The sequence below is a fragment of the Heliconius melpomene genome, chromosome 20 (assembly GCF_056956725.1).
Source record: "Heliconius melpomene rosina isolate 202511_hmr_F chromosome 20, ASM5695672v1, whole genome shotgun sequence".
Lineage (NCBI taxonomy): Eukaryota > Metazoa > Arthropoda > Insecta > Lepidoptera > Nymphalidae > Heliconius > Heliconius melpomene.
In genome coordinates this window covers 5,837,933-5,852,036 of record NC_140408.1, presented here as the reverse complement: position 1 = coordinate 5,852,036, position 14,104 = coordinate 5,837,933, and the positions used below count along the sequence as shown (strand labels likewise).

At 29.8% G+C, this 14,104-nt stretch overlaps 1 protein-coding gene across 1 annotated transcript; it reads right to left on the bottom strand.

The window, feature by feature from the left end:
- Positions 1–13,862, bottom strand: LOC146527713 (plasmolipin-like). The gene is made up of 4 exons (XM_085204576.1): positions 13,274–13,862; positions 2,450–2,608; positions 1,759–1,860; positions 1–1,064 (listed from the first exon to the last, which is right to left on the bottom strand). The coding sequence occupies exons 1-4, from the start codon at positions 13,427–13,429 to the stop codon at positions 972–974; spliced, it is 510 nt and encodes a 169-aa protein (XP_085060702.1). The 5' UTR covers positions 13,430–13,862; the 3' UTR covers positions 1–971.
- Positions 13,863–14,104: the final 242 nt, after the last annotated feature.

The following is a 14,104-nucleotide window of genomic DNA, read 5'->3' as shown; positions in this document are numbered from 1 at the left end:
TTTTGTTAACACGTGTTTATTCTTTACATTTTAGTTACTTTAAGCTACTGTGTTATATAATTTTCGTCTAACATATAAAGGTACTTAGGTTTCAAGTCATCTTATGTTCCACAATTTCTAAAATCAATTATAATTGTACAAAGTATAAACTATTTATTATATGAATTGCAGCATTATCATCAGATAATTATTTGTTTCTTGCAGAGATTACAGTTTTTTTTTTCATATTTAATTATTTCACAACCTTAGACAGTAGACGTTAGATCGGATGTACCTATTTATAAAATATAATACATTTAAATGAACTTCGAAAGTTTTATATTTATAATTCACAGTTTTGGATGTATATTAATATACTCTTACAATTTTATCATTTAGTCTTTATATCAGAATTAAGTGTTTTTAAAAGTCCTCATAAAATAGTTATGTATCTGTATTACATAAATTCGACTAGTTGATTAACATTTAACACTGATATTAATATGATGACAAAAAGTGCGGAGTGCTTAAAAATACATACATATTATATATGCGTTAGAAGTCGTGTAGATAATGATTAATATGATAATAACACTAACAAATTATAATTTTAAGAAATCTTAACATAAAGAATAATAATAATATTTGAACACAAACATAACCCACGTAATGCAACTTCAAAACCTATTTTATTTTTGACAGTCACTCCATATATGAACATAATCTATAAATAAATAATACATGAGAAAGAAACCAGCCCACAATATACCCCGTACATATGTAAATCTTCCTATGGCGATTATAATTTGCGTGACAGTAATAATTTTATTAATAGTATAGAATAAAAAAGATAATATGTAAATTATTTTATTATTTATCGTCGTCAAAATACAATTTAAACATTAGATGACTGTACAAGGTACTATAATAAAGTTTTCTTTGAAATAATATTAAAAACAAGAAGCATTGTTCTTAGCAAGAGCAGAGTAGATCTACGCCGCCGCGCTTGCTGCGCTACTCCTATGCTCTTGGTACAAGTAGTACGAGCTGGCCGCATACGCCAACGTGTTGAACATACCAAATACCTGAAACAAGTTGTTGTATTTAGACAAACTTAAAAACCTTTAGATAAAATGTATACGTAAATAGATAAACAAATAAAAATAGCCTTTAGGTATTTCTGATACCATATTTAATCATTACAAAATATGAATTAAATAAGTAATTATACACAGATTTTGCAATTTATTATATGTAAATGCACACATTAAATTAAATGAAAAGAACAAATTAAATTATAATTTAATAGCAGTCATGTTGGAAAAATAAATAATTTAATATTTCTTGGCGTGAGTATATATAAAAATTATTTAATGTAAAAAATATATTTATAGTAAGAATAACATTTATATTCTAATTCTTTAGAACGTAAAAATTGTTCATAATAGTTACTGACGTAACCTTGTCGTGAATGTAATTACACTTCATAAATAAAGGCTAAAAGCCTGAGAGACTTCAATCTAATTGTTTATTTGATTAAAACGTACTATATGCAGTATTTTAGATGAAAGAAAACTCTAAAACAGTGTTAACAATAGTTAAGTTTAAGAACAAAATAACATTTAATACAACTCTTTAAGGAATTTTTTCCTTCTAAAAGAGAAAGAAACAATTACGATACGTTAAAGATAGACACTTTCTAGTTATAAACAAAAATGTTTTTGTTTAAATGCTAATTAAATATATTTATATAAAAATATTTAATTAAATTGTACTTACTGCAGCAGCCACATTACGCCCATAGTTGCCATACACAGACGCGAACATGACGATGAAAGCAATCAGGTAGAAGAGCGTCTCCAAACTGGTGCTAATAAGTTCCTAAAATAAAAATATAAACTCATATAATTATATACTACATTATATATGCTTTATTAATACGTTTAGATAAATATTATAAAATTATATTTTTATGTATAATTCAACCGTTCAAATTTAAGCAAACAAAATTGGTTAACCAGTTATTAAATTTGGCACATATTTTTTATGAAACTTTAATCTGTTAACTTTCTCTTGTATAAATGTTGATAGAAGACTTTCCTCTTCATTTAAATGTGCCAATAAGTGATTATAATACGACTTTAATATTGAAAATATCAAACACATTTTATTAATTGTTACATTACACAATATGTATGTACATAGATTCACGATGTATCCCCTATATAGAAAGGTAAGCAGAGGGGACCTAGTATTAAGAAACTTCGCTCCCCATTTTTCAATTCCATATATGTATATTTATTAAATAAAATAAATGTAAATGTAAATTTATTAATATTGCTAATTCAATCAAGTCGAAATTAGGATTAGCCTGTTAAGTACGTCATTGTGATTGACTTTCTCTCGCAACCTGTCAGCTTTCTATTAGTATTCTAAACAAACATCTACGTGTGTAAAGACAATTACTTACAGACAGTACCCAATTGATGGGAATCTTCAAAGCTTCTCTGATGCTAAGGAAGTAAACGAAGCTCCACATAAGGGTCGTTATAAAGGCTGTCACTGCCACGAACACATACCACGCCGAGGCCCAGGGAGTGCCCAGTGACATACATAGTATACCCAATACCTGGAATTAAGCAAATTTCTGTTACATTATTAGCCTTGAAATAAATCTTAATGAATAACGTTAAACTAAACATGGCTTTAGTTGTTTTCATCCAATGAAAATGTTAATAGTTTTATGGTTAAATATGTAAACCAAAAAAATATATTAAAAACATTTGATTATCATCTTAATTATTTATTTATTATTTATGAACTCGAAAAGCCTCCCGCGTCTTTGGATAAAAACTTTTCTATTTGTTTGTATTTTAAATCTCTACATATATAAGTAGTGAACAATTTTGTATGTATTATAATTATATTTTATATATGAATAACGTGTAGAATAATCAATATGTATATTTTATTTTTATAAACTTTAACATGACACGCAAATCGTCTAGACGTCACAAGTCTAGACAAAACTTTATATCGATTTTCCTTTTACACCGAAACTAGCTACTGTTTAAGTATTTAACTGACGCTATTTTCTATGGTTCTTTTTAATGTATGTAACCTTTGCAATTTATTTAACAGAAAAAATCATTACAATAATGACGTTTTAATATTTTTGCTATAAAAACTGTAGTAATGTTGCAGTTTTAAATAAATATGTAATATATGTAGAACAGAAATCTACAACATAATAAAACAGTAAAACAGTGTCTGTACATTAAATATTTTTAAAGAAACTTCTTCTCTTTTTTGTTCCATAATAAAAGTGTATATATCTCAGGTAGTTTTTATATAAATAGTGATCGATCTATTACAAGACATTATCTACAATATTTATATTACAGAAATAACTAGCGGTAACGCGTTGGTACCACTAGGGCAACGGTGTCCATCGAAACCTCTAGCCGCCGAGCGCGTCGCACGCGAACCGGTTTCATATCACCGCAACACACTACCCCGCCACCCACCCACCGCCGATACCAGCAGTTGTCGCAATACTCGCAAACAGGTGTTCTTTTAAGAAATCATTTACAATATATTCATAATAAATTCAATAATTTTTACCCATAAGATATTTTTTTACTGTACACTAGTAGGTAAAATAATAACAAACGTCTAGCATACTTGTGTAAATTGAAAAAATGTTGTATATGAACTTTCAAGGTTATCGAAATCGATTTTCTCAATAAAGTTACAACTTGTTTGACCTCTCCAGAGGTCATATTGTGTCGAGTATATATCGCATTTAATATTATAAAAAATATTTACAAGTAAACACTGATCTTATCCTCGTATTTATCTCTATAAATGCAGTTTGAAAATTGCATTTTCATTTCTAAATGTCGAATTTCTATAATCTGCGCTATGTTTCTATTTCGGTTGATGTAAAAAAGAAAGTGAGTACAAAGATAATGAATACCAAAACTCAAATTAGTTCTTTGGTGTTTATAGATATGCTAACAGAAAAAAAAGCAAATGCTCGAATAATCATTTAAATAATACAAATTTTATTATTTACATATAATCAATGAATATATTACTGATTTATGAGAATATTTTAGATATTTTGAATTAAATGGGAACAAGCGTAGATGTCACGTGTGACATGTCGGCGGTTGGTGAAAGTGGCGTACTTACGCGCTGTTGCCGCCTTGCATACGTATGGGGCACGACCGACATTCAACTTCTATCAATGGGTCCGCAAACCTTCGACGCTTTTACACGTAAAGTTTCGCTCTAAATAACAAATCGTTACCGGATTTCCGAAGCAAAAACATATCTTAACAGACAATGGACGTTTCTAATTTACATTTTGAAATTATATGTGTAACCAGGCACATATTTTTTATAAATTATATACATTAGTATCTATTTGATCCTTTCATATATAAGAATGTAATAGATATGTGTCCCAGAAGGCTATTCTTAACAATACAATTGTTCTCAAACTCAAGTATTTTGCAACTCTACCAATGAAGAGCATTAACTTAAAATCATCAAGTTGACGAAATTTAAAAATGATTATTTAAACTTTCCTCAACTTGATGACGATCAGTTACGCTGAACTGTTGTGCCCAGGCTAAATTTGAAGACCCTAAGCGAGATAACATTTATTAAGATTTATTTATTAGATTTATTAAGGTATTAAGGATAATTGCATTTTCGTGATTATTACAAATTTAAACGAAATTCTAAAAACTTAATTTAAAAAATTTTGTATTGTACCTATATTATCATACTAGCGGACGCGCGCAGCTTCGCTTGCGTAATTAGGGGTGAATTCTAATAAACGAAACGAAACGATGAACGAACATGTGTTCAATGAAATATTTTTAAGAGTCTAAATTTCAAATTTTATAAAAATCGGTGGCGATTTGAAGATTTTTCCATACAAACTTTCAACCCCTTATTTGCACCCTTAGGGGGAGAGTTCTAGAAAACGATGAAATACGTGTTCAATTAAATACATTTAAAAATCTAAATTTCAAATTTTATAAAAATCGGTGCTGATTTAATTTTTTTTCCATACAAACTTTGAACCCCTATTTCACTCCTTTAGGGTAAAAATTTTTCAAAATCCCTTCTTAGTGGATGTCCAAATTACGAAAGTAAACATTTGTCCAAATTTCACGTTTCTACGCACAGCGGTTACGGCTGTGCGTGCGTCTTACCTCAGTCAGTGAGGACAAGTCCTTTTATATATATAGACTAGCGGACGCGCGCAGCTTCGCTTGCGTAATTAGGGGTGAATTTTATTTTGTTTCCATACAAACTTTAAACCCCTATTTCACCCCTTTAGGGTAAAAATTTTTCAAAATCCCTTCTTAGTGGATGTCCAGATTACGAAAGTAAACATCTGTCCAAATTTCACGTTTCTACGCACAGCGGTTACGGCTGTGTGTGCGTCTTACCTCAGTCAGTGAGGACAAGTCCTTTTATATATATAGATTATATTCTCATATATTTACTAATTGATTATACTTTAATTACCAAGGTGTTAGATATACTAAGATATAAGACCTTAGTGCCAATGCAATACAATACAATACAATGCAATATATACAATTTTTTGCGACTTACCATATATAGTAAATTATGCGTAAATCGAGTATTGCTTTATTAAATTAGAAACGATGCGGATGTTACAAAGGCGTGAAGTGAAAATATTGTAGTAACATTTGGGTCAATTCATATGTAAACCGACGCACCCCAAAACGCATCGATTGTTCATCGACCATACTTCCGCGCGCACTACATCTGATAGGGCAGATAAGAGACCAAACCGTGTTAGAGCCACATATAGATAAATACGATCTAATAGGAGTTTATTTATATATAAATTAAAATAAATGTGCTAATAAAAATGACAACTTTTTAATAACATTATAAAGGTAATTTCTGTATACTTGTTGTTGTAAACACAAACATTCATTACAGTATGACTTTATGCTTGGAATGTCTTATCGGTCAAACGATAAGAACATTTGTCCTTATCAAATGTTAAAAAACCGTTTTCGTATTAGATATTTTATATTATTTATTTTATTTATATTATATTTCCACCATATGATGTTAGCAACCAGTACGTAATGTGAAAACATGCGTTAACTGGCTTATAGATTTAGAAACTGTTAGTCGACGTCGGCGAATAGGGATTTTTCATGTCAACGACCGCCCGCGTCATCACTATGCACTTCCCGTTACCACACACCTTATTTCTTCCGTACAAGTTCCCCATTTAATATGCGACTGAACTAGAAAAGCAGAACTAGTTACAGAGCCAGCGAATAAGCGTGAAATAATAAATCTAATAAAATAAAGTGGCAATTTGGATCATTTAGTTTTAGTGCACGAATGTAAGATTACACAATACGAGTATAATCGAAATCGAAATATTTTACGTAGGTATCTATTATAGTTTTGGTATTTCAAAAATGACCTTCCACCTACTATTTATCTATTCCGCCTACAATGGTTTCTTAGCGCCCTCGTTTTTGCATTTAATATTTTTGATATATACATATATTTACAACAATGATGACATACTGACAAAATTAAACATTTTTTTTCTAAGCAAATCTAAAAAAAGTATTAATACATATAATTCATGTTAGAAATAATGTCGACCTCGTTTCTTTCTATATTATTAACACGGTATATTATTCTGCGTGAGCTGTACACATCAATATAAAATTCTATAATATTTTTCATTTTCTTTATTTCTGGCAAACAATTTATTGTTTCAATGTGACTTTTTGATACTGTTGATATATAGTTTCTTTGCACCTATCGTCCTACTGGATTAACGGTAGACATATATTTCCTCGATCGATATCGAAATTAGTAATTAGTTTATAAAAATAATATAATATTAAATAAAGAATCGGCTTCACGCTGTATCTCGCATACATCAGAGTAGGCAGAAGGAACTTGTTATAAAGAAACTCCGTTCCCCGTTGAGTGGCAGAACTCTACGCCGGGCTTGGTGCCAGAGCAATGAATGAAGAATATTATTAAATAAATATTTAACTTTTTTAATATGCAAATAGATAACGAATTTGAATATGTTAAAAATAAAAATTCCATCGATATCGATATCGATAATTAGTCGATGTAGCTATGTACCACTTACAAATTACAAACTATATACATACTTTTATAAAATTTAAAAGATGCTTTACAATTATTATATGGGGTCTACTCGTATCGTTTTATAAAAAAAAGGTTTTCTATTAATTTTATTAACGTAAGTACGTAGTAACGAAAGAAAACATTTCGACCCGGTACTTAAATTTTAATAATGTATTATATATATTATATAAATTTAATATTTAATAATGTTTCTCGTGTGTATTTTTTATAAGACATTTAACAAATTAAATTGAGAATCCCTCTGACATTATAAAACAGAATAAAGAAAGAAACAAGTAAAACGTCCTCCAAAAATAACTGTGCCTAGCTGCGAACATAATAAACGAGAAGGCTAATAAAAAGCCGTGACATAATATTGGCATATAAATATACCTACTCGTATATACAGCGGTGACTCTTGTCCTCGCAGCAATTTGAGATTCGTCTGGTTCCTTCGATAAACTCAATAGAATATGTATATAAAACTCAATAGAATATGTATATTTTCAATATTTGTATGTATGTATGTATGTATGTATGGGTAAAGTATATAAACATTAAACACATTTTATGTAAGTTTATTTTATATTATTGACTTAGTTTATTATATATTATATAATATTTAATTATATTTCATAAAATTTGCACTGAGACGTTGTCCCCTTTCTCCTCATTACAATTTATCCGTAATGTTTCAAAGGTTGTCTGATGGAGATTGCTTAAAGCAATAAGACCGCCTTTGCATACGTGTTTTTCTTTAAATTTTATTTGTGTTGTTCTTTCTATATATTTCTTTTAGGTGTGCAATAAAGTATATTCTATTCTATTCTATTCTATAAGATTTTATTTATATGAATATTAGTTTCGTTCAAGTGCATTCTAATTTATTTCATGAACGTTGCACAGTTGTACTCGTGAATATTTTTTTTTATAAAACAATTTTTTTTTTTCAACTCAATTAGACATTGTCGACAGACTAAAATCAGAATTTTTTGTTAATCTTATTATTTCTTCTTAAATTAAAGAATAATTTATTTATTATATAGTTTACAGTGTTTTTACAATAAATTCTAGAACTAGAACCTTCTTTAACTCCCTATCTCAGTGATACAGATCGACATGAGAATACTAATTGACTAACCATTCACGGTGAGGGCCGGGTACTAAGGCTCTTGAATAATTAATGTAAATTATAGATATATGTATTATATATTTTTTGTATATATATAGGATTCATAAATTATAACTTTTGTTTTATAATAAAAAATACCTTCTTCGCTGATTATATACTATTTTCTTACATATGTACATATACCTAATTAAGTACCTGCGATATGTATGAAGCATAATAAATAATTAATCCTTTTGCTTTTGTGATTTTTGTTAAATGAGTCAAGGATAATTCTAAATAAATAATATTTGTGATTAGTCATTATATGACACATGTTTTTAAAGTAAAAAAATATTCAAATATGGTAACCGTAAACGACAATGATAAATATAATCCTGCGCAGGCCAGTCGGGGCGCAAGGACAAACATGCGACTGTAAATGCGAGCGATTGTGGATTCTATTCCCACTCGAGGAAATCAAATATTTAAATTCCGCGGCGTTGAGTTACGCCACTCAACACGCAATACTCCCAGATTTAGACGGAAAGTGGGGAACGGAAGTGTCTTAGAGGTAACAGATTGTCTTAACAATAGGTTCCCTTAGCCTACGCTGTTATGTGTGGGATAAAGTGAGAACCTGTATACCTGTAAAAATATAATGGTAATTACATGTAGGTACATCACAGAACTAAACAAAATATAAGCTCTACATTTATATTATCGAATTGATTCTTCAAATAATTTTTTAGGACATGGTATACTTTAAAGGATTTAAAAGCAATTAGATATAAACCTACGATAAAAATTGATTTATGATTGATGATTAAATTAACCTAAAACGTACTAATGATTTAAATTAACCTACAAGTTATTTATGTTAGTTTTTTAAAGTTCTGTATAGACAAGTAGTTCAAAGATACTATACAAATAAAATAAGAATTTCACAAATATCTCTTTGTTTAATAACTCTACGTATGTTCTATACATAACTGTGTGTCGCAAATACGTAACACAATAGGTGTACAGTGGTTTCTTAAGTTTCAACACACGTTTTCGTAATTCGTGAAAACAATACTATCTTATTCTATAATATCTATGGAGGTTTTACACTTGTTCTTCTTACAGTTCGATTGTAATTAGTTATCTATATGTTTGTATGTTTTTCCTTATACCTATGAGGAAAGTGAGTTTTAAATAAATAAACAAGTTGATGGGAAAACAACAGGTTGTGACGCCGAGCTAGCTACGACAAGGACGGAGCCGCCCCACGGCGCTCCACAGCGTTAATGCCGCCAGAACTACTTTCATTTCAACACCAGCTTTCACCCAATGGCGCTCTCATATAAAAGCTACTGCGAAATTTTTAATTTCACTTAAGTACTACTATTTAAAAATGTTTATTTTTCAGATTTGTAATCTTTACTAAAAATTTACTAACGATAAAGAACTTTCACCTCACATAACGTTATTTTTAATATATATACGTCTTGGACTTTCTATATTATGTAAGCCACCTATGGGCTATGCACCACTGTCAAGCAAGTTCGAATTTTAAAACAACTTTTTTATCTTTATTTTTTATACGAATTTAAAGAATAATTCCTAAAAAAAATATTAATAGCGTACTAAGAACTAATTTAATCTTGTGCCAACTATTATCTCCGTTGTTTGTAAATAACTTATCAGAATAGTATCGCTATGCTTGATAAAAAACAATTGAAGTCTCAAGATTACATTGACCATTTATACCTTGAACAATAAACCATTAATGCAATTAAATTCTAACATTTTCTATCCCATGATTTACCAAAATTCACGCTCAATAATTTACTAAATTAACTGATTAAGGAATAGTTACTTCTATTGTTACTACTTCCACATATTTCTTATAAAACCCTGCTGCGATTATAGTCACTTATACCTTCTATTAAAACTTATATTACTCGTATAGTACAAAATCTTGTAACAACTTTAACAAATCACAACATAGTTGTGCACAGACCTTCTCTTATTTAAATATGAAATCAGAGATGAATTGCGGTTTATCTACGCTAATACAGACCAATGTTATGTCTTGCTTGTAAAGTGGCTGAGCAGAACATAGAATATGCTTAAAATATTTAAGCAGTTTTTTCAAATATTACTTGGTTTATTTTTACTAATCTTATAAAATATTTGTCTAAGTATGGGGGAAGTATAGGTACATAGAAATCCAGTCAGTTAATTCTAAACATAGTTGTTTTAAAAATATTGCTTTTATTATTGTGGTAGTAAACTTCTAGAAGATTTAATAAAAATGTTCATTTGTTATTAATTATTTAATTAAAATATTCACACGCTTATTTATCCACTTAAACTAAGTTTATCATGGAAATGATGGCCACAATTGATGGCACATATAATAAACAATATGTATTAAAACTGAATGTTGCTTTGACGATGATGTGATATTAATTCACGTTAACAATTTCAAGCATTTGTCTTCTATAAAGAGTTTTCTGATAAACAAAGGAACGCAAAACCCTTCCCATCTAGTACGGTGAAAATAATTTAAAGTATTAAATACATTTTTTCAAAGTTAAAGTTGAACCATAGGTATATTATGTTCAGGCAAAATATTGAAATAGTAGGCGACGTGAAAATCCTCAAGGGACGCTTTTGTTCATTTCGAGGACCTCACCTTAAATATCATACTATAAACACATACTTAATCCTTAGCTGATAATATTTATTAAAATATAGTTGTCATTAGTTTAGGTATATTTTTTCTAAGTGTATTTGGTTTTTCAAATAAATGCAGCGTGTTCCTTATTCCTATTCTATTTACCATCTGTCTAAAACAATTTTGGTAACAGGTACTGACATATCTTTACTCTAACTTCTATATCTGTAGGTACTAATATTATAAAACTAAATAAATAAAACCACAGGTAAAATATAGTTATCTTATATAATACGTAAACATGTAATAAATTCCAGTCTTCAATTCATGTAGTAGTGAAAGTACCATAATGTGATGAAGACTAAACTGGTCACGAGATCCTTGGATATTTCGAAGCGTGGGCGAACACATGTGAATAGGGTAATGTCACAGGTCAACGAATCCAGCAATTATGACAATGTTAAGAGGTCTATTTGACCATCTTAATTACTGAACAACATATCTAACGTCTTTTAGATGGTAGCTTCGTCATCGTGTATGTAATAATTGTTTTAACCTAGTTTATTCTTATAATATCTGTAGCATTAACAAATATATTAAATGAGTTATATAGGTATGTAATATTCTATGGGTATAACATTTTTGTGATTCCCTTTTTATATTTTCTCGAAGATCTACAGGCAGTCTAAATCACGTGGCAATCCAATTTTGCTAAGGATTTGCATGTCTCAATAGCTATCAAATATTACTTTAAGTAAAATACTACAAAGTATTTTTACAAATAGACTTGATGACGAAAGAAACATATTACTAAATTGTTCTCCTCAAGCTAATTATTTGTAATTTACTTACTTGGTATTGTGCCCATTGTGGTTTTTATGACAATTTCATAACATAACAAATTTCCATTTTTTTTATTGTTTCCTTCCTAATTCCTTCTAAAATAATACATTTTATTTTGACTTTGTAGAAATGTGAATAAAATTCTTTAAACCAAATATTTATTTGTGTTATTCTAATTAAGTAACTTATTACGATATAATTAGGTATAATTTGAAAAATAAAATCATTGGCTAATATTTAAAGACATAAGTACCTAATGATCTATGGAATTACGTAATACTATACTTTAACTTAGGTACTAAGATAACAAACACATCTATTATTGAAAACACGTTTTCACCTAAAGGTAAGTTATTATTCAGGTTTATTTTTTGTTTCATATTGTGGGGTGAACTCGCAGACCTCCTGCTCCCCCTCCACTCTTTTTCTTCGCTCATGATGATATTATATATTTCACATTAAAACCTTGTCTTGCCTGAATAGAATATATATGAAAGAATATATTTTCCAAGTATTCAAGTTATTATCCTTAAAAACAATGAATCAAAATCATTACATTTTATTATATTTTTATGAATCATTATTTATTATCATGCCGATATAAAATTTGTATCTTAAAAATGGTTATCTTTTATAAATAGATGTGACTCAAGACACACGGTAGATATAATCGTTCATATACACAGCTACAGCACAAAGATGCCTACGTAATAAGTACAGAGAAGGATACGTTAGAGTCAGCAAGCAATATATGATATCACCATCATTTATTTTGTCATGTAGGCGTAGGTAGTTAAAACATACATGTTAGTTGCCTAACAGCGCCCTTTCTTTCACTATCTTTTCTTATATATATATAATCATATAAAAACATCTCTTAGCATTCTCGTGACGGCACTACTGCAATTAAGCTGACAAGATACAATATACTTGTACCTATACCTAGGTATGAGAGTACGTGACAATTGTAAAAACATACAAGGAAACGTATTAAACTAATCTTGCTGAACTGTTGTAAATATCAATGCTTAGAAGGCTTTATTATAAATATTTATATTTGGTGATGATCAAAACACCGAAAGAGATATGAAATACGAATGTACCTATATAAATAATTAAAAATGAATAGAAATTTTTGAGTTACAAAAAAAGCTTTATTTAGTCTGTAAACAATTTATATTTTTAAATAATATATGTGCGTATCTCATAGTTATGGATCCATGAGCAAAAACGCATATATTCGTGCCGTCGATATCATCGTGACGAGCAACGACAAGAACAAATCAAAAGAACATTTTAAGACAATGGCTGCTATGAGCAAAAATAACCATTACACTGCTCGAAATAAAAATATATTCTGCGAACCGTTAACCAAGGAAGTATCACGATCACGCGTTTACCCATTTGATAAGACCTCTGTAATTAGTCGTCGCGGGTGAGTTCATAAAATTAGTTGAATACTTATAATTCTTACAATCTCAACTTACCAGTTGAATAACTTTTAATATGCCGGGCGGTGTTTTGAAATAATTTATATTAATTTTAATCCAATCAAGAGCACCGCCTTGCTGCTGCTGCGGCGGCGCCTGCTGCTGTGCTGGTTTGTTGTGGTCTACAGTCACGACTGTCTCGGGAGCCATCATCGTCGAATCAATTCCTTTGGCTATATAAAAAAGTGGCAGTTCCAAAACACTAACACTATCACTTGAAAGCTTAGCTCACTAAAACTCGTTACTCATTTTTGTCCCACTGTGGCGAGCGTTCTATAGTTCGTGCGGCGTGCGACTGTAGACGACGAGGGCCGCGGAACGAGAATGGGCATTGGGTAGCGACCGTCCTCGAGTCGCTCGTCGCTCGTCGCGCTATAATGTGCCGTGCGGCTTCGACGCCGGCGTGCAGCTGCTGCCCATTACCCGATACCCATTCACCGTCCAACGGTATAACGGAATGTTGAAAACAAATATATAAGCAAAATTTACTATTTATAAAACTGAAATATCTTCTATTATATATTTAATATTATTATTTATTACATAGATACTGCAAGCTAACATGTGCCTTACGAAATTATTGTTTATACTGAACATATTTGTTTTGAACTCAGGAATGTAAGTCTATTATAATGTATTACATCTCGATACCCAAGGCCGAGGTGTGCCCTATGTTGTTTACCTTCAAGCGTAAGGAATTGTGCAACAAATTGTCCAAATAGCAATTCCAATTGCATTTCATATTTCTTTATTTTCTAAGTATCATCTATTATATTACAAATTTTAAATAAATAACTGTTGCGAGATGTTTTTAAAATATAATTATCT

Coding starts and splice junctions, on each gene's coding strand:
- LOC146527713 (XM_085204576.1), bottom strand. CDS start 13,429: ATGATGGCTCCCGAGACAGTCGTGACTGTAGACCACAACAAACCAGCA. Junction 2,609..13,273: donor TATTAAAAGTTATTCAACTG/GTAAGTTGAGAT, acceptor GCTTAATTCCAG/GTATTGGGTATACTATGTAT. Junction 1,065..1,758: donor GGCGTAATGTGGCTGCTGCA/GTAAGTACAATT, acceptor AACTTGTTTCAG/GTATTTGGTATGTTCAACAC.